We start from the raw sequence: 20,998 nt of genomic DNA on the forward strand, positions 1-20,998 counted from the left end.
TACGTGGTTGTGCCGTTAGCCACATCACAAAAAAACTAACGGAGTCTGTTTTTAGGGACTAATAATAAGAATTATCATACTTAGAGGATGAAATGCTATCAATGTTTCATGTAGGGACTAAAACCAAAAATCAGTGAAACTTCAGGGACTAAAAGCATATTTAACCCCAAAAATATTTTAAAGAAAAACATAAATATTTCTTTTTCTCCAACCCAAATAATTAATAAAACTATAATAGTTTTTTCACATTCCTTTTTTAAAAATGAAAATATATTTTGACGAATTTGTTATAAAGAAAAATAGACAAGTAGCCTCCAATAAATATAAGTAACAAAATAAAGTGGAATGATAAAAAGTAAAAATTCACATAAACATATTATGAGTGATATATAATTCTATTGATAAGAGAGAAAAAGATGTATGATGTCTTTATGACCTATTTTAGTAAGCTAAAAAAATCATTTTCTATCTTCTTTTATTCTTTATCTTTGTAATACATTGGTGTTTTCATTCTTTCGTTATATGTTAATGGGTGGAAGACATAATTAAACACAAAGTTTATAACATTAAATTATATTTTTATGAATTTTAATAGATTTATTATGTTTGAACATATTTGTAAGGTAAAACAACTTTTTGTTAAAATTGTTTTATTGGGATAGATTAGAAAGATTGACCATATTTGAAATATGAATTATTTATATAAGAGATTTGATATTTGTATCTTGTTTATATACTATATAACTTTCTATTGTGATAGAAACTAATAGTAAATCTAACTCAAAGAGACAATATTAAAAAAATTATGTCCTCTAAAGTTAAAGGTTTTAAATTGAGTATTATTTAATAATTAGGTATAAAATACTTTAGTCCCATTTCAATTATGCAATGTATTTGTCCAATCATATTTTATTTATTACTTATTTGACAACTAAAATTCACTTAGTACTTCATGTTTCCAAGTTGAAATATTGTGTTATAGAAATCAAACAACCTTATATTTCTCTTTTATATTTTCTAAAAATGTTAGACCTATATACTACTTACAATTGCAAAATTATCGTAGTCTCATCTAATTTGGAAAAGGTGTAAGTATTATTCAATGACAAAGCATAGATAACTGTTCCACATATCAATATTGTTATGACGAGAAAACATAGGTCCTTAAATTAGAAAGATTATACTCTATTATAACAAGGTTATATTAATTTGAATGGACAACAGTAATCTCACAAAAAAAAAAAAAAAAACTTCAGAAAAATTAAAGAAATATCTAGATAAAAAAAATCAATATATAGAGATGATTTTTCAATACATTTTTTAAGAAAAATATAAATATAAAAGCATATTTTATAAATTAAAATTAACATATGCACAAATTAGTTTATAAAATCGGTTCCAATATACTGTTATAAATCTTTAACTTTAAATATGCTCTAAATTATAAATAAAAAAACGAATTCATTTTTCTTATTTTTTTAATTTAAAATCCTTAGTTCAAACAAATCCTTATACTTATAGCAATCCCCCTAAGTTCTTTTAGGAAATAAAGAATACAAGATAAAATTAACTAAGTAAGTTAATATTAATTAATATACATACAAGATAAAAAGTAAAAAAAATAAAATATATATATATATATATATATATATATATATAAATCAATTTTACTTTTTAAATTTATAAAATTACTTACATAACTAAATATATTACTATTTCATTCTATACATTTATTATTATTATTTAAATGTAATATTTTGTGATTAAGAAAAATCTAATGATGATTTAAAGAGCAGATTAATTTATCCTAAGATAGCCATTGAAATAAGAAAGAATGAATGAATGCACTTTGTGTATCTCTTGTAAACTAGCAGCTTGGTTCTAATTCCACAGTTTTGTTTTCTCTTCTGTTAGTTTCTTTTCTTAACTCTTAGCATATGACAAACAAAAAGAAGAATAAAAGACAATAAAGAGAGTATCAGTAACTTTAATCATTACCTGGTGGTGGTCAATTACAGGCTAGATAGGGTGACCTTTATATTAACTGATTAGCTGATTCTAGGTCAATCACTGTATATTGAATAAATTATTTGTTTTCGATATAAAATTCTGTTTTAAAATCATTTACATTAATCGTTTACAAAATATGTATATGATTTAATATAATTATTTTCTCAGTATAAAAATAGGAAGGTTAATCCATTTACAATCTTATATATAACCGATCTATAAAAATTTAGAATATCTTTAAGAATAACTATATTAAACCTAAACTACATCATTATTAAGTAGGTTGTAATTAGGTTAATTTTAAAATTTATAAATATAAATTTGTGTTTTTGTAGTTTGTTGATCACATTCATTATATATTTATTATTAATATTGTTAATATATATTAACTTTATTATAAGAGTATTTTAGACCTTTTTTCACTTGAGTGAATTTGGGGGAAAATATTTGAGAGGATTTGACCATAAATATTTTTGTTGTTTATTTGAATAGATTTAGAGGTAAATGAAAGTGAATTTGAAAGTAAATTTTCTTAATCTGTTACATAAATTAAATCCTATTCTAAGTCTACTCTCACTTATCTTCAAATCTATTCAAATAAATAAAAAAAGAATTACCTTCAAATCTTCTCAATTACTCTCTCCAAATCCACTTAAGTGAATAAGACCTTAATCTTTTAGTTTAATCGTTTCAGTTTAATTGAATGATAACAAGTATGAATTAAAGGAAAAACTTGTTGTGAGAAAAAAACTTAACGTTTACTTGAAAAACAAAAATATAAAGAAATTGAGTAACATATCTTAATCGAATAGAAGGTGGTGCTATTACTTGTATTCACCTTATTCCTTCATTTTCTACTTTTTAGTTGGTGGCTTAGATGCTCATCTCTCAAATAAATGAACCATTAATTTATCACCTAACGTAGCATCTCCATCAACGATTTCACGCGTAATTTTCAATTCAATACGTAAGGTGTCACCATGAAAGTATATTAAACAATGTGTAGGACAACTTTGCATGCATTGCATCTTCCTCTACTTTAAGAAATAAGTGTAAATAAATGTAAATTTTATCTAAAATTTTATTATATATATATATCCAAAAATTCCCTACTTTCTCTTCTAATGTAATTTTCTCACTCCAAACTTTTTTTTAAAGTCCATTCAAAACACCTCTACCACATCTTTAAAATCCTTTCGTAAATAGTAAATTTATTGCATCAAATACACCATTAATGAAAAAAAAAAGTTGGAGGGTAGGATGCTACTCATAGAGGGTAGAAAGTTACTTTACATGAACTCAAATACATAAAGTATATTGTTTTAATAAAATGGAAGGAGAAAAATAGAGCACAAAATATACGAAGGCAAAAAGCTAACCCATTCTAAAATTTGTCGTATAAATTAGTTTGTATCTTGGTGTTGTTTAGGGTATAATAATACTTCAGACATCTATAGAGTTTGATTGAAAATTTTGGAGAGAAAGTTTGGAATATAATTTTAAATATTTAAAAAGATTATAGTTACTCATTTACGTGGATTACTATTTTACAGAAAAGCGAGTGTCGATGTTATTTGTTTTGACGAATTTGCAGCGAAATGCACAATTAGTCCAATCAAAATTACCTGTATGTACTTGTGATTTTAACATATACGGTGGAATCATTTGAAGAATCGATTCTCCTCTTTTATTTAAATATGCAGAATTGATTATCCTCTTTCATCAGTTAAATAGAATAATGAAGAATAAAATCTCTCCTCTATTACATGTGTGGCACTGAACCGAGAAATAGTTTTGAAAATGACACGGTGAAGAGTTTATTTTAGTGTCTTGTTATTGGTTTGGATTCTGGGTTCATAACTGACAATTTATTGAACTTGATCATAAATTAAAATTACTATCTATTTCTCTTCTGAATTTCATTCACAACTTAATATAAACCAATATTATTTTAATTCAATATAATTATATATATATATATATATATATTTATATTTTAATTTTATATTTACATTTAAATTCTATAACTCACATTTCATTACAATTACATAATTTTATTATAACAACAACAATAATAATAATAAATAATTATAATATTAACAATATAAAAATTATTACTTAACAAAAATTAATTCAGCTTTATTTCTACAAATCCTTTTTTTAATATAATTTTATCATTGTTTTAAAATTTTAAATAACAACTTATATTTGAATTTAATATAATATCCACTATTTACATTTAAATTTAAATTATATTTATTTTCAATAATAAAACATTTTTATAAACTTCTATCTCAAATTTTTTATTTTATATTATTTTTTATTTAATCCAAATAATATCACACTTACCTCCTTTTTCATTGTATTTCACTCTACCATCATCTTCAAATAAACATAAATAGGAACTTTTCATTTCATAAAAAAAATGACATTAGTTGTTATTTAAAATTTAAAAAAATGATAAAATTTTCGATAATTCGTACATTTTAAAAAATATGACTGATTAGTTAAAATATTTTTTTATGAACATTTTGATTAAATGAAGCAAATCCATTACTACTTGAATTAATAATTTGGTAGTAAGTTTTTAAAAAAATTTAAATTATGGTGTATTATTAGTTAAAAATTCATTTACAATTTTTTTCTTTTGTAAAATTAAGTTGAATTTAAAGTTTATTTTAAAAAAAATACATTTTAAACCCCTAATTTATTAAAAAGTAATGGTTCCTTGTATAAATTTTTCATGAAAGGAAAAAAGTTTTTTTAATAATGAAAATTAAAAGTCGAATAATAATAATAATAATAATAATAATAATAATAATAATAATAATAATAATGGGGATAAAAGTGAAAATAATGTAAATAAATATAACAATAATAATACTAATAATAATAATAATATTATGGTTAAATATATATATTTGATCCTTAATTTTGTTAATGAAAATTGAAACTAAATTTTCTTCGAAGCTTTGAAACAATTTAATCTCAGTTTTTAAAAAATACATGAATTTAATTCTTTTAATTAAATGTTCACTAAAGCAAAATATGTTAAATGATATTTCTCAACTATATTCAAACAAAAATGTATCGGGTAAATAATTTAAATATTACATAAAATAAATTTAAAATATCAAATAAATTTAATAAAATTAGAATAAAATGATTAAATTCACACATTTTTTAAATTGAAAAACTAAAATAAATCAACTTCTTAAAAGTCCCCTGCTATACTTTATTATTCAGAAAACAATTTCAATAACTAATCATGCATACTTTATTACCAAATTCTTTGGTATACAACTAGGAAAAGTGTATTTATTAATCTTATTAATAGATAAAATTTAGATTTTGTTAACAAAAATTTAATCTTTCCGTTATCTTTGAAAAAGTTTTATTTTTTATTTATGAGCAATAAAAGAAGGTGATGTGATAGAGATTTTGCATGTTATGGTGTGGGAATGAATTAAAGATAATGATAATGGTTAGATCTTGAGAAGGTCTTGTTACTGCAAACGCATCTTCAGCTCAGCCCCATGAAAATCTCACTTTTGTGCCAAAGATGCCACCAACCGCATCAATCAGTCATTTCATCTTTTCAAAAAATTTCCTTTACTATGACTTGATCATGTTGTCATTGGATACAGATCGTCACCCAATTCAATTCAAAACCAAAAATCATACTCAAAATCTTCCCTTCTCACTCTAATTCTGTTTCCACCAAATGCCAAACACAACCCATCATCACTACGTTTACCTTAAACTGCACACACACATACGTAAGTAAAACCTACATTTATACTATGATTTTTTAGTTTAAAAAACAACTCATTACTGTTTCGATAAGAGTCATTAGATTTCTGTGCGTGTAGTACAGATTCTTCCCATAACAGACACAATGAGATAACTCTGTAGCAGACATATTCATATGTTTCGATTTGAATCTTATATTCTTAAAAAACATTATAATTTACAATTTAAAAAAAAAAGAATAAAAAAGGGAAAGCATATCCTCATGAGTTTATTTTGGCATGATGCATTAGATGGACACTTGCATTGTTGGCACCTGCCACCAGGTGATTTTCAGGTGGCTCGACAACCACACAAGACGGCGCTGTCACAGAGATAGCAGTGGTATCTATCGAATGTGTTTTGCAATTATTAAATTTTAGCGTTACTTTCTTTAATCATTTCTTTTTAAAATGGCTGCATGAGCCATCATTTTAACCTTTGAATCATACCACTATAAATAACTCCACACCATTCTCATCTTCACCTCGCAACACACCTTCCTCTCCTTGCAAAACTTTCACCCTTCCTACATTCTCTGTAGACATTTTTTCCTTTCAATGGCATCAAAGTTGATTTTTACCACTGTCGTTTTACTTATGCTTCTGTGCTTGCTTCTTACGAGGGAGCCTTCTGGTTTGTCAATGTTCTTTTTTCTTGTTATACTCGTTTTAGTCGTGAGGGACAAAACAAATGCATGGAGTAATAACTGTTTTATTCATGTTTGTAACTATTGCAGGTTGTGGTTCAGCATATGAATGCTTTGGTGGTAATGCAGCTGGTCTCAGGGACATTCCAAACAGGAAGGTCTGTCTCACTTAACATATATAAATGTGGTTCACTATTTCAAAGGGTTTTTCTCTTTTTGGCACTTAATTTTATACTACCATAACATATGAGAATGATGTTTTTGGAACATATCTTCTGGGGTGTGTATATGTTGTTCTTCATTTCTGTAACTCTAATTGCGTTATGCAGGCGCTGTCTCTTTTGAAGAATAAGAAAACTGCTCTAAAAGTTTTGCAAGGATCATCAAGCATCAAGTATGGTGAAAAACCACCGAGTTGGGAGTTGAGGAAGGTTCCTTCAGGTCCAGACCCGCTGCATCATAATGTTGTCAACCCCAAAAAACCTCAAACCCCTTAAACTTACCACATGAACCTGCTTTGCCCTAGTTTTTGTTATCAGTGTGAACATCTATGGCATAAGTTTATTGAAAAAATAAATATAAACATACACTCGTTTTCTTTTTTGTTATCTCTTTGTATTTCTCGTTCTCCTTCACCTCAGCCACCCCATTTCCAGGTGTATGTTTATGGGTAGTTTTGACTTGTAGTAACATTATTTATATATATCTATGTATGTCATGGTTTTGTACTCAGCATTGTTGATTAAGTAGTATTCAAAGCACGCAACCTTGAAAGTTAACTAAAACCAGTGAATATGATGGAGTAAAGGAAAGAGAAGAAAGCAAGTGTTATTTATGATGGAATCTTTTTTACCTGCTAAAGCATCGTGCACACAGCTCATTCATGGATTGGACATGATCAACAGTGACATGATGTGCTCTGGCTCCTTTCACCCGAATACCTCAAAAATATGTATATGCAGATATGCTTCTGCAATAACGAACCTTGAGCTTCTATTCATATCTATCTATGCTCATGCTGACGCGATTCAGTTAGATATGACAGCAATGTCACAAAGATGACGCAAGCGAATCATTTCCATTTTCAAAAAACACCCAAATATCTAACTTATACAGCATAGTGAAAAAACCTAGTAATGGGAAGAAAAAGTAATCGTGACTCAACCAAATCCAGTAAAATATTATCGGACCGTGTTAGCGAAGGCATGCATGTTTTAAGAAATATATATCCTTCACTCATCTTTCGGCTTATTCTCTCTATCCCTTTCCATCTTTCACACGTTACCCTTGGTGCTGAAATCTTGCACTCGGCTTCCTGTGGAGGAAAGAACACCGAACATTGTGCTACACGCGCCGATCTCCGCCATTGCCACAACCACAAGGTTCAGATGTGGTTTTACTTCTCTTTGCAGAAATTGAGATGTTAACCTTTGTTTAAAAACAAGAGAGGGGAAGTGTGAGACTGAAATAAAAGAAAAAAAAACGGAAATTAGAGTAGAATTAAAAATTTAGATTATTTAAATTAAATGTGAAATAGGAAAAGGTAATAGTATTAATTTCATTTTATATTTTTATATTATTTATAAAACTTTTATTGTTAACTACATATTGTGTTTTTTAAATTTTTTTAATTAATTATATTTTTAAGTTTCTAAACTAAATCTTGATGAAATTGGAATTGATAGCCTTCTCAAACTTTTATACATTTTTTGTCTTTAAATTTAAAAAATAATATATGTACTCATTTTAATATAATATGATATTAATTCTTTTTTATTAAACGATATTTTATATCTGTTATTCAAATTGGAAGGTTTTAAAGGATATAAATAATTCAAACATTTGACACTAATTTAATATTAGAATATATGAAAATTTTGAAATAGAAGGAATTTTTCGATCGTATAAATTTAAAAACTAAAAATATATTTAATTTTTTTCTTATTATTTTAGAGGTTATGTTCAATTAAAAATATGTGTGTGTTTTACTAGTAATTATAATGAAAAATATACCTTCTAATAAAATATAAGATAAAAGTATTTATTTATTATACATGAAATGTCAATAAGTAAGAATGGTTGTAAATTTTATTATTCCATCTCAAATCCAAAATAAAAATCATTAGATTTGCCCTCCACCTAAGTACACCTTTCTACTAATTCAAATATAAAACGTGATATTTTTAATTATCTAATAATGAAAAGAATATATATTTTTTATTTAATATCAAAATGGACAAATAAATTATAATTATATAATATTAACTGATATTTAGACTTATAATTATATAAATATTAATTAAGAGTACCACCCTCTTTTATTTCAATCCATGAAAACTTGAGAAAAATGTCATGAAAGTGTCAAAACCAATGCATAAAAACATGGAAAAAAAATGTAACTTTTTTTTTTTTTTAACTTTCTTTGCAATCTCTCGTGAAGAAAGTGTTAAATTTTATATATAACCACTTATTATGTTAAAACAATTAAACAACTAATATTAAAATATTAAATAAAATATGATTAACTTATTTAAATTTTTATAATTTATTTTAATATATTTTAACTTGAATTTATATTAAATTATATTAAGAAATTAATCAATAAATTAATATCTAAATATATTGTATCAATCAAATTATTTAGCATCTTCCATAAACTTTCTCTTAATTTGTTTACACTTTTTATTATTCTTCCCTTAACATGACATAACTAACCGAAATAACACATCTGGATTATGTTTTCCTTCTTTTTAATGGGTTGAACACAAATGTTTTTTTACCTAAACTTATAGCCTTTAATTTGAAGCATAAAATGAATGTAAATCTTAAAAAAAAAAGTAATTGGAATTAGAATTAGTTTAGCATATGGTTGAGAATGATTCAAAGAAGGATAGATTCTTAATACAAGTGAGAGAGGTAAAAGGGTGATAGAAATTATTTGTGTGTGATATTGTATCTTTTAACATGAGAAACTGGTTTGGTCGAGAGGTTAAGGGTTCGAATTACTTGCTGTTTTCAACTTTTAGCTTACATCATCTGCATAATATTATATAAAGTTGATGCTGTATTTGTTAAGATGATGGCTAATCGTCGCGAACTCGTGCCTCTCTACACTACACTTCTCGATGCTTGCTCTTCCGCGAAACACTTGAAGAATCTAAAACAAATTCATGCGATGACCATCAAATTAGGCATTTCAAGCAATGACTTCATTAGAAGCAAGCTTGTGTCTTCCTACGCTTGTTGTGCTCAATTGCACGAAGCCAATATCATCTTCTCCTTCACCATTCGCCAACCCACTTTCCTTTTCAACTCTCTCATCAGAGCACATTCATCTCTCGGCTTTTTCGCTCGATCCCTTTCCATCTTTCACGACATGGTGCTTGCTCACAAGCCCTTTGATCGTCACACGTTACCTGTGGTGCTGAAATCTTGCGCTGGTTTATCGGCTCTGCGGCTTGGGCAACAGGTCCATGGGGCTGTTTTGATTAATGGGTTTGGCTTGGACTTGGCAAATTCTAATGCTTTGGTAAACATGTATGCCAAATGCGGGGATTTGGTTAGTGCACGCAAGGTGTTTGATGGAATGTGGCAAAGGAACGAGATTACGTTTTCAACCATGATGAAGGGTTATGGAATGCATGGGAAGTGTGAGGAGGTGTTCGAACTGTTTGATAAATTGGTGGAGGCAGGAGAGAGGCCTGATGGTGTGACTTTTACTACGGTTTTGAGTGCGTGTAGTCATGGGGGGTTAATAGACAAGGGGAGAGAATATTTTGAGATGATGGAGGTAAGATTTGGAGTGAAACCTGAGCTGCACCATTATACGTGCATGGTGGATATGTTGGGGAGAGTTGGTCAGGTTGAGGAAGCAGAGAAATTAATTTGGAGAATGGAGGTTAAGCCTGATCAGGTTTTGTGGCGTGCCTTGCTGGCAGCTTGTAAAACTCATGGGAAGGTTGAGGTGGCTGAGAGAGTAGCAGAGAGGGTTTATGGAAGGGAACTTAGTATTGCTTCTTAATTTAAATTTTTTGTACGCGGATTTTGTTCATCAGAGAATGCATGCAGCTTAAGGATAGGCATTTTCCAGTCTTGCATGGCTATACTTTAGATATTGTGTACATTCTTTCATATATATTCAATATTTTTTACGGCCTTTAATATGAAAAGCAATAACCAGTGTCTTCCAAATTTCGTCCCAGTTTATAAACAGTTTGAACTGTCGTATGTAGTTACAAAAGAGAGAGCACATTTGTATAATCAGTTACTTTCTTGAACTGAACTAATAGGTCTGTTCCAACATTAATCGTCCTCGTAACATTCTTTTCTAGAAAAATCTGGAACATAGCCACATAATTGCAGCTCAAAAGACAAAAGTTTCAATGCTGCGTAAATATGATCTTTCTCTTCATGAGATTTATCTCCAGCCACAAATTTGTGAATGCTGGAGTCAATCTCAATAGAACTAAAGCCTGGTATCTTTTGTATCCCACGTTCCTTCATTCTCCTCCTAACCTTGCTCGCACCATCCCACTTTCCAACTGCTGCATATATGTTAGAAAGAAGCACATAATTGGAATCTTTCCCTGGGTCCAATTCAATAAGATATTTCATGACATTTTCAGCCAACCCAATGTTCCCCTGAGTCCTACAAGCTGCGAGCAGTGACCCCAGAACAACTTCATTTGGCCTCATGGGCATATTCTTCAAAACATTCCATGCCTCCTCTAACCTCCCAGCTCTACTATAGAGATCAACTAAACAACCATAATGCTCGATTCTAGGCGAAATTCTACGAACTCTCCTCATATTTTCAAAGATTTTGAGTCCCTCGTTAATTAATCCTGCATGACTACACGCCGTTAGAGCACCTGTGTAGCTGACTCCATCTGGTTTGAAGCCTTCCTCCTGCATTGAATTGAAGTAATTTAGAGCCTCATCCGCAAAACCATTAACAGCAAAACCCACAATGATTGAGTTCCACGTAACTAAAGTTCTATTGGGCATTCTATCAAACACCTGACGAGCTAACTCTATGCATCCACATCGAGAATACATGTCTATCAAAGAGTTGGAAACTCTAACATTATTCCTGAAAGCTTGTGTCATCACAAGTCGGTGCACCCACAAGCCAAGACCGAGTGTGCCCAAGTTCGCACACGCCGCAATAACAGCAATAATAGTCACATAATCATATTCCACTCCAGCGAGCTGCATTTCTCGAAAGCACTCCAGAGCTTCCTCGTGAAAATCCTTCTTCACAAAACCACCAATTAGAGCAGTCCAAGAAACAGCATTCTTCGCAGGCAATTGATCAAACAATTGGAGGGCATCTTCAATTCGCCCATTCCTCATATACCCATTAATCATCGTGTTCCAAGACACCAAATTTCTGACACCCATTTGATTGAATGCCAACCTTGCGAAATCCACACGATCACATTTACCGTACATGTCAATCAGCGCAGTCCCAACCATGACATCGTTCACGTGCAAGCCCAATTTGCACGCATGTGCATGTACGGCAGTTCCAAAGGTAATACTACTCTGCGAAGGATGATGAGCGCAAACAGAGAGGAGTGTGATGAGAGTGATATGATTAGGTTCAATATTAGCTTCTCTCATTCGCACGAACTCGGAGGCAGCTTTAACCAAATGACCACCTTTGCAATACTGAGCTATGGAAGATGTCCATGCTACAATGGGGTCAGCGTATTTTGTAGTGTGTCTTAGGGACAGGCTTTGATTGGTGTTGAAGTGTGTTTGATTTGGAATTGAAATTGGTGAAGATGGTTTTGGAGGGTGGGGAAGCGGAGTTGGCTTTATCGCGCACGCAGGAAGGATCATTCTTCTCGAGGATCATCAATTTTTTGAACAGTGCTTCAAGCATATAAGTAGTAGTTTTAGCTGTTGCATAATTTCACATTTCTGTGGAATTTTAACATTTGGATTGGAGTGTCCAAGAAAACTGAGGCTCATGGGTTGACTCACCCTTTTGGAGCTAAAAGACTGAGTTCTTGTTGGATGGAGATAAGGGATTCCAAATTTGTATACAAATTACTTTTTCTATAATCTAAAATTAAATTACGCCTAAAATAATTTGTACAAGCTTTTCTTACAAAATTGGTGTATATTTTTTGTTTTTAACTAGTTCATAGTTAATCATAATTTATGAAGAAATTAGTTTCAATTATTCTTCCCTTTTAGAAAAAAACCTACGGAGAAACTCTTTAAAATAAACATGAATCTACAAAATTTTGATTCAGTTTAATTCATATTAAAAAAGGTCAGAAATTAAATTAGTGTCAACGTTGTACTAAGAAGACATATGCCTAAAACGTGTTGTTTTCACTGTTTTTATTTTTATTTTAGAAAGAGAATCAAGTAGTTGCACTATAATGTTGTCATTACATTATTTATGTGAAGAAAACGCTTTCATATGGTGTGTTGTGCATTATATTATCAAATGACTGAATACATGAAGTGGATCACAAAAATACATAATTAACAAAGCTTCAGACACGAGGGTGCATTGACAAAGAAAATGTATCAAAAGTTTGACAAAAAACATACTAAAATTGTAACACTAACGTAGACAATCAAAAAAAATTCTAAGAATTCTGAACGTTTGATAGATTTGGCAAGAATCAAATGTCATCAAAGAGCAAGAGTTTAAGTATTGGTATGGCAAATGAGTAAAGCTCAAATCACTAAACAGTTGCAGTTGAGTTCCTTAAAACCAAAAATAGTTTTATCTATCTTGGAAGTCGCAAGCATTTCAAAATTGCACAAGATAATCTACGAAACAACTTTATCACTGTGATTCCACGACTGAAAGAGACTGCTGTAACATTAAAGGAGAAAATTACCAGTAGAAAAACCAGCAAATTATCTTATCACATTAGTCAAGCAAGTTTTGATATGAAAAACGTACAAATCTATTTTCTTGTGGCAAGTAAATAGAGGCTGGCCTCTATAATGAAGTTTATTAATATCAAAACTTAAAAGAAGATTGCATAGCCAATGGAATAAAAAAGGACTTTGAACACAAACCACAGAAAAGCAAGCCTATTATGAGGCTGAGAGAAACATGGAAGTCGTGCTAGCTAGGCAGCTAAGAGATGCATTGCAGAAGTAGCAGCTGCCAGCTACAATAAAGACAGACAAGAAAATAAGAATTTTCAAGCATAGAAGCTTCTATGAATTCTTACGTTATATTTTGTTTTCACCATATTGTACATTTTAGAATTCAAGTAATTGAAAGTCACAGAAGGGGCATGGTTGAATTTGCCTGAATCGAACTCTTTCTCTCCCACAAAATCCCTCACTGTTGAAACTCAGTCTCTCCTCAGTATGAACACACCAAATTTCAAGTGACAAATCTGGCTAATTCCTAGCCTTTTGTTATCTATCATTAGGCTTCACCCCTCTTTGGATTGATATAACATAGGGAAAGATTCATTGAGAAGAAAAGGCACTAAAAGAGGCTACCAAGACTTCATGTGCCTAAAAATGTGTCACCTTTTTTAATTTATCAATGCAGGTGGAAAATATCATGGATAAATTCTTCTGCTAAGCATTTCAATGATAACACCTCCCATAATAATATGGATGGGATAACAACATAGATGAATGTGACTTGTTGCACAGAATCATTACTATCAAGTAGAAATTGGTGTTCCTGTATATAAGACAAAATAAAGAGAAAACATGTATAATTTATCTACATCTTCCTATGGTATTTTAATGTCCAAAAACAGAACAAAATCCAGAGACATGATTTTTGCCTCTTGGCTGAAGAAACGGACGTGGTGAATCCAAGTGAATTTGAATAACGATACAACAACAGGGTCCACAAATTGCACTAAATATGCCTGAAGATCATCTTGCATCAGCAGAAGTAAAAGAGTCTGCGAACCCAGTAGGCCTGGCTGCAATACTGCTTCTGCTGTTGTCAAGACTAGAAGCATAGCTGAACTCTTTGCTTTCTGCTTCCTTCCAAATCTGCAACATCTGAGGAAGTGGTCTTGTGTAGTCGATGCCAGAGTAGCAGTCTAATTCATCATCAACTGGTTGCCATTTTTCCACTAATGCTGATAGGACATTGACTGCATGACCCATATCTGGCCTATGATGTGCTTCCCTTGCAGTGCAATGTCCAGCAAGTTCAGCTACAATAGTTATGCTCTCAAAAGTTTCTTCAGATGCTTCCACAACTGGATCAATGGCAGCCATAAGCTTCTCCTTGCTTGATTTAATTCGCCAAAACCATTCAGCCAAGTACCGGCTCTCCTCTGGTCGGCTCTCATCAAGTGCCACAAGTCCAGTCAGAAGTTCCATCAAAACCACACCGTAGCTGAACACATCAACTTTTGTGGTGATTTTCCCCATCACTGAAACACATCGATACATAGTATGAAAAGCTAGGCAGGCACATCAAACACAGTGATATGATAAAACATCACACATTGCAATGGTATAACCAACTGTTAGATGAGAGATACAAGTATCGCATTGCTTACAAATTTGAAACATTAAGACATGTAATTAGACATCATTCCTTGTTAGCTTTTGCTTTTTCAAATACAGGCAGAAAGAGAGACATCTTGCACACTACTAAGATGTTTTCATCTAAGAACAATGTAACTGAATATAATTAAGATACAGAGAGGGTATAATGATTCCATCAGGCAGTTAATGCTAAATTTCTACATATACATCATGGCCAGAAGAGGTGATTTTAAGCAAGCCATACCTGCATATTCAGGGGCAAGGTATCCAAATGTCCCAGCAAGCTTGGTAACTACAGACTTCTCACTGTCTGGGGCATGCTTCACCAAACCAAAATCTGAAACTTTAGCCCGGAAATCATCACCCAATAAGATATTAGAAGACTTAAGATCTCGATGAATAAAAGTCTGACGGGCAAGACTGTGAAGGTATTCTATCCCTCTGGCAACATCTAGTGCTATTGCAAGCCTCTTTGACCAAGACAAAGGCTCCAAGTTCAAGCTTTTCCAATGAAAAAGATGCTGGCTTAGAGCTCCAAGAGACATATATTCATAAACCAAAAGTCTTTCATTGCCTTCAATGGAATACCCCAACATGGATACCAGATGGCGGTGCCGTACCTTGGAAAGAACAGCTATTTCTGCTTGAAACTCCTCTATTGCCTTACTGGTAATAACCCCATGCTCCATTCTCTTCACTGCTATTTTTGTCCCATCTTCAAGTTCCCCCCTGTAAACAGTCCCAAACCCTCCACGACCTAGTTCATTTTCTGAAGCAAAGTCATTGGTAACCTTGCGTAGTACTTGTATAGAGATGACAAGGTTTCCATCCTCAATCATGTGAGAGTTTTGAGTTTCACCACTGATGTTACTCAGAGAACTTGTACCAGTCTTTGTAGACAAACTTCCAGTGGCGGTTGAAACTGCAATTTTAACTATGTTGTCTGGATCAGATGGATTGCGAGGGTGGACCACAATGGAACTTGGAGCATCTAAGGAGGCCTTTTTCTTCTTCCTACAACATAGCAAGAGATAAACAACCAAAAGTGCTACAAGAGTAAACAATACAATTCCAGCCACTATTGCTGCTGTTTTGAATCTTTTCAAGTCATTAGGCTTGGATTGATTTGCTCTTGAACTCTGATCTGGAATAGGTGGCTTATGAGAGGATGGAGACTGTGATGGATTTTGTGGTGAAGGTGGGCTGTTAATAGGCATAGGACTGGGACTTCCTCCAGTTTTATTCAGAAGAAGGGGATTACCCGTAATAATAATCTTCAAATCATCATGAAAATTTGGAAATGGAGGCTCAAGATTGTTATAACTTAAATCCAACAACTCCAAAGATGTTAATTTGGTGAAATTAGTAGGAACAGAGCCGGTTATGTTGTTTCCTGAAAGCCTAATTTGACGGAGTGAATCTAACTTAGCAAGTGAGGGACTTAGTGTACCATTTAGCTTGTGTCTAGGTAGATTGATAATAGATATCTCTGAGTTGGAATTGCAGCTCAATCCAAACCATGACCCTGTGCTGCGTGTGCATGGTTCATCACCAGACCAATCAGAAACGAGAAATGAAGGGTAATTCATCTTATCTAGAAAATCCAGCAAAATAGTAACTTGAGGGCCACATTCAAGTCCAGGCTCATTTTGACAAAATAAATTGTAATCATAAGAAACATTGGCAGCCTTAAATTTTGGTATTGGACCCATTAGCATGTTGTTATTTAACACAAGGATATCAAGATCCATAAGTGCCAGGGACTCTGGAATCAAGCCAACAAGTTGATTGCTATTGAGATTGAGTTCCTGCAAGGAAGTTAGATTTCCAATATTCTGAGGAATTGACCCAGTTAATCGGTTTCCATGTAGCCAAACCTGTCTAAGGAAAGGCATTGAAGCAATAACATCAATAGGACCACTCAACCCACCACCTTCTTGATTATTCAACCACAAAACCTGGATTGAAGACTGTGCAAAAGTTGCTGGTATGGCACCAGACAGCTTGTTACCTGAAAGCCTCAGATTTGTGAGAGATGGCAATGTGCCGAGAAAATCCGGTAACGGTCCAACCAAGTTACATTGCACCAGAGAAAGGTTGGTTAACTGTACTGATTTTTCCAAATCCATGGGAAACAACCATCCACTACTCATATTCAGTGGATTTTCTTCCAAAGACAAGACTCTAAGGCTGCTAAGCCCACTAAAGAAATCAGATGGAATTGAATCAAATTTATTGTAATCCAAGAAAGCAAATTCCAATTTGGATAATCCACTAAAAGAGGGCAACATCCCACTGAGGTTGTTGCGTTGGAGACCCAAATTGTAGAGTTCTGAGAGTTGGTTAAAGTTTTGAGGCAATGACCCTCTAAGACCAAGATTCTTTGCCTGAATCTGATTGACTCTGTCTCCAGAACAGTACACGAAAGGCCATAAAGGAGGACCACAGGGATCATCTCCCTCCTCCGGCCACTTCAAAAGCTCAGGATTCTCCAACCCTTTTCTAAAATCATTCAAAACTTTGACATCATTTGGGTTTGTAGCACCAAAACTCACTGTGGTGATCAGACAAAAACAAAACAAGATGAAGACTTCTTCTATCTGAACACCTTCCATGGTTAGCCTAGTAAAACAGAAACAAAAAACAAAAGAGAGTATCAATATACGAACTTTCCCAGTAAAATCAGAACCCCATTATATCAGACGCCCAAATGAGAGACACTAGCCACAAGACTTAGAAAAATGACTAATGACAAGCTTAGAACAAGAACATGAGTGTGAATGTGAGAGTGCGTGCTTGGTAGTTACTCTTACCTATAGGTAGCATAAACAAAGAGTCTTTTGTTCAGAAAACGTTGAACGGATCAGGAAATTGAAGTTCCCAAAATTGAGAAAAAGACAGGAAGGAGAATGTGCCAATGTGGAATGTCTCTAACTTTTCACATTTTACGAAGGAAGGAAGGAACCCTAAACAAAGTGTCAGGCCACCCCACAAAGATTGTCCCTCTCCAAACCCTCTTTTCCTTTTTTTTTTTCCTTTTTCTTTTTGCCTCTTACCATTGGTTGGCCTATGATTTCTATTAAAAATTTGTGAGGCATTGTAAAAGGAAGTAAAAAAGAAAGAACTTCACAATGATTTTGTCCCCCATGTTTCGATTAACTAGTAGCAAATGGATGGCATGTAGGAATCATGTGGGCTTGGAATTTCATTCATTGAAAAAAGATTATGTTTTTAATCTTTTATATATTTCCAGTCAACTACATCATATTTCCATATTTGATAAATGAATTTAGTGCTCAAATTTTAAACAACAAACAAACTTATTTTTCCATCTTTAAACATTCATCATATTTATAATACTAAAAGATTTGATCTTTATAAAGTTTAAAACTCAAATTCCATAAAAAAATAGAATCTTTGTTCTCATTTAACTGAAGTACTAATCCAAAAAAGAAAGTTTTTTTTATATGGTATTCACAGTTTTGTTGATTAAATCATAGCAAAAATGTAAACACTGTGAAGGCATATGAAGTTGTAGTGAGAGTAGAAACAAGATCTGAGGTTGAAGGTAAGATATGCTCTGAGGTTTGAGGAACCTGGTGATGTTGCAGAACCAATGGTTTTGTTTTGTCGGCAAGCAAAATTGAAAGACAAAACCAAAGGAGTGGGTCCTATATTTAGGAAAGTTCCATAGATTGTGGTGGCTGGTCAATTTAGGAGAGTGTTCCGCTAATGTCGGTACCAAGATTAATTCCTGAAATGCCACCTATTTTAATTTTTTTAGTTTTTGCAATATATTCTTTTAAATATATGATTTTTTTTTTTTTAAACAAAGATCTACACTCATATCCTTTCAAACATGAGTATGCTTGTTTGATTCAATTTTCCATATAAATTAGTTATTGAGAACTTTATCTCCTCTTAGATAATTTGTTTATGAATATTTGATAGAAAATATATATATTTTTTAAATTAAATGTTTGAATACTTATATACATTTTTCATTCAAATATAAGTATGTTTGTTTGATTAAATTTTTCATAATAATTAGTTATTGAGAAATTTATCTCCTCTTATGTCATTTCTATTTTTTTAATTAAATATTTGAAGACTCATATACATTTTTCAATTTCTTATTTATATAATTTTTCTACCTAAAAGTTCTATCATCACGTGCACTCATCTTTCAAAACATTACCCATAATTATTCAGTTTCTTGAAAAAAAATTCAGAAAATTTTAAAAATATGTAAAGAATTGTCTTGTCATTTCTTATATAGTGTAATGAAAAGATAAACTACATAGATGAAAATAAAAAATATTTTAAAGACTAAATATAAATATGATAATTTTTTTAGTAAAAATTCAACTTAAAAATATCTAGATTTTTTAAACATTTAATATTTAATTGAACCTTTGTAAATGTCAATGATAAGGGTTGCATTATTGGACATAGAATTAATTAGGACATTGACTTGCTAGGACTGAAGAATGAGACACTTGCAATAAATTAACTCATTCACTGTTTAAATGTGTCTCTATTATGTTGTTTGGAATAAAGAGCTACACATGCATATGCTAATGGAAGAAAGAGAATTTTGAAGCACAGCACATGATATTGTAATTTAAGTGGAGGTTGGAGTTAATTAGAGAATTTGCACCTTAATATTGGAGGATGGAATTTGGGATTTTATATTCATATTTTTGTAACTTCATTAGACATTGGTTATTTCAACTTTGAATTTGGTTAACTTTTGGCATCTTATGCTAATAAAGCACTATTGCATAGCAAATAGCTTCAAAGTATAATGTTATTATTAAAACAATGTTGGTTAGGGAATTTCAGCAACAATATAGATTTAAGCAAAATAAAGTCATACCAATTTCACCCACTTTCAGCGGCGTCAATTGGCATAATTTTCTAACCATAACTTCAAATGTCTGTTTTACTTTACATTAAAGTGTACTGAGTTTGTTGATGCCTTTTTCATATTCACCCAAAAATTCTTATGCCTATGTTTTTCTTTCCTCACGTCTAGAAATAAATAAGATAATTTTATAATATATAAATGTGTGTAAAGTTTTTTATTTGTTAATTTTGTAGAATTAAATTATATTTTAAATTTCTTGAATTGAGATCAGTAAAATAGATTTATAATATATTAATTTATAAGTGGGTGCATAATCAAAATCCATTTTTTCAAAACAAACTAAAGTGGCATGCAATGGAAGAATTTGAAGAACCCTGTTTCTCTATCCGGTTAAAATAGTGTGGTTATAGAAATAGAATATATACTTGATAAAGATAAATGGACAGAAAGTTCTAATATATCTTTCATAAAAAGGGTGCAAAACAAAGAATGCAATGATGCAATAAAACTACCAAAATTGAATGATTGGAAAATATGTCGTGTTATATAGAAGTGAGAATTTTGTAATAACTACTTTTAATACATATTTAAATAAGATAAAACCACAGGCATACTTAAGAAAATATGAAATTAATTATAACTTAAATCACTAATTTCTAAATTAATGATTATTATTGTATTGTATCATCTTTCTCACTTAAAAAAGTGTAACTTTTTAATGTAAAATATAATTTTTAATTAGTTATTGATATACCCATTAAACTATCATAAAAAAATAAAATGAAAATCCAACAATAACCATCAAACAACTCAACTAGATATACAAAATTACATTTATAAGGTAATTTTAACAATCACTCGAGAATTATATATAAATTTTGAAGATATAGCTATAAATTTGACGTTTGAATTAGATTAATACTTCCAAATCTATTAATCATTTGTCAATATATAAAAATTACATAAAAACTTATTAAAAAGAAAAAAAATACAAAAATAGAAACCACACTAAATCCATAATAAAAACAATTACATATAAATATCAACCCTTTTTTTTTATCTTTATGACTCCTAGGAGGAAGAATCTTACGAGTTTCTCAAGAAGGGCACTTTATCTTTTTGATAATTCTTAATGGCTTCTATAACTTTGACTGAAAATGAATCGTCCT

General features: G+C 31.1%; 4 protein-coding genes across 7 annotated transcripts; 2 read left to right on the forward strand and 2 right to left on the reverse strand.

The window, feature by feature from the left end:
- Positions 1 to 6,359: 6,359 nt before the first annotated feature.
- Positions 6,360 to 7,078, forward strand: LOC106753101. The gene is made up of 3 exons (XM_014634892.2): positions 6,360 to 6,435; positions 6,539 to 6,606; positions 6,778 to 7,078. Exons 1-3 carry the CDS (start codon positions 6,360 to 6,362, stop codon positions 6,943 to 6,945), a joined length of 312 nt encoding a protein of 103 aa, XP_014490378.1. The 3' UTR covers positions 6,946 to 7,078.
- Positions 7,079 to 9,392: 2,314 nt separating this feature from the next.
- LOC106753118 (pentatricopeptide repeat-containing protein At1g03540) lies at positions 9,393 to 10,609 on the forward strand. Its single transcript, XM_014634910.2, has one exon. The coding sequence runs from the start codon at positions 9,525 to 9,527 to the stop codon at positions 10,467 to 10,469; it is 945 nt and encodes a 314-aa protein (XP_014490396.1). The 5' UTR covers positions 9,393 to 9,524; the 3' UTR covers positions 10,470 to 10,609.
- A 117-nt stretch (positions 10,610 to 10,726) lies between these two features.
- LOC106753119 (pentatricopeptide repeat-containing protein At1g05750, chloroplastic) lies at positions 10,727 to 12,462 on the reverse strand. Of its 3 annotated transcripts, none has more exons than XM_014634912.2 (2): positions 11,468 to 12,462; positions 10,727 to 11,356 (listed from the first exon to the last, which is right to left on the reverse strand). In XM_014634912.2, the coding sequence occupies exons 1-2, from the start codon at positions 12,293 to 12,295 to the stop codon at positions 10,751 to 10,753; spliced, it is 1,434 nt and encodes a 477-aa protein (XP_014490398.1). In that variant the 5' UTR covers positions 12,296 to 12,462; the 3' UTR covers positions 10,727 to 10,750. The 3 variants fall into 3 exon arrangements, with proteins under 3 accessions (XP_014490398.1, XP_022633122.1, XP_014490397.1); XM_022777401.1 differs by having other exon boundaries at positions 11,438 to 12,462; XM_014634911.2 differs by having other exon boundaries at positions 10,727 to 12,462.
- Positions 12,463 to 13,671: 1,209 nt separating this feature from the next.
- On the reverse strand, positions 13,672 to 18,223 carry LOC106753133 (receptor protein kinase TMK1). Of its 2 annotated transcripts, XM_014634927.2 has the most exons (3): positions 17,773 to 18,222; positions 15,204 to 17,581; positions 13,673 to 14,841 (listed from the first exon to the last, which is right to left on the reverse strand). In XM_014634927.2, exons 2-3 carry the CDS (start codon positions 17,572 to 17,574, stop codon positions 14,330 to 14,332), a joined length of 2,883 nt encoding a protein of 960 aa, XP_014490413.1. In that variant the 5' UTR covers positions 17,575 to 17,581; positions 17,773 to 18,222; the 3' UTR covers positions 13,673 to 14,329. The 2 variants fall into 2 exon arrangements, with proteins under 2 accessions (XP_014490414.1, XP_014490413.1); XM_014634928.2 differs by having other exon boundaries at positions 13,672 to 14,841; positions 15,204 to 18,223.
- Positions 18,224 to 20,998: the final 2,775 nt, after the last annotated feature.

This window comes from Vigna radiata, unplaced genomic scaffold (assembly GCF_000741045.1).
Source record: "Vigna radiata var. radiata cultivar VC1973A unplaced genomic scaffold, Vradiata_ver6 scaffold_234, whole genome shotgun sequence".
In the NCBI taxonomy this organism is placed as follows: Eukaryota; Viridiplantae; Streptophyta; class Magnoliopsida; order Fabales; family Fabaceae; genus Vigna; species Vigna radiata.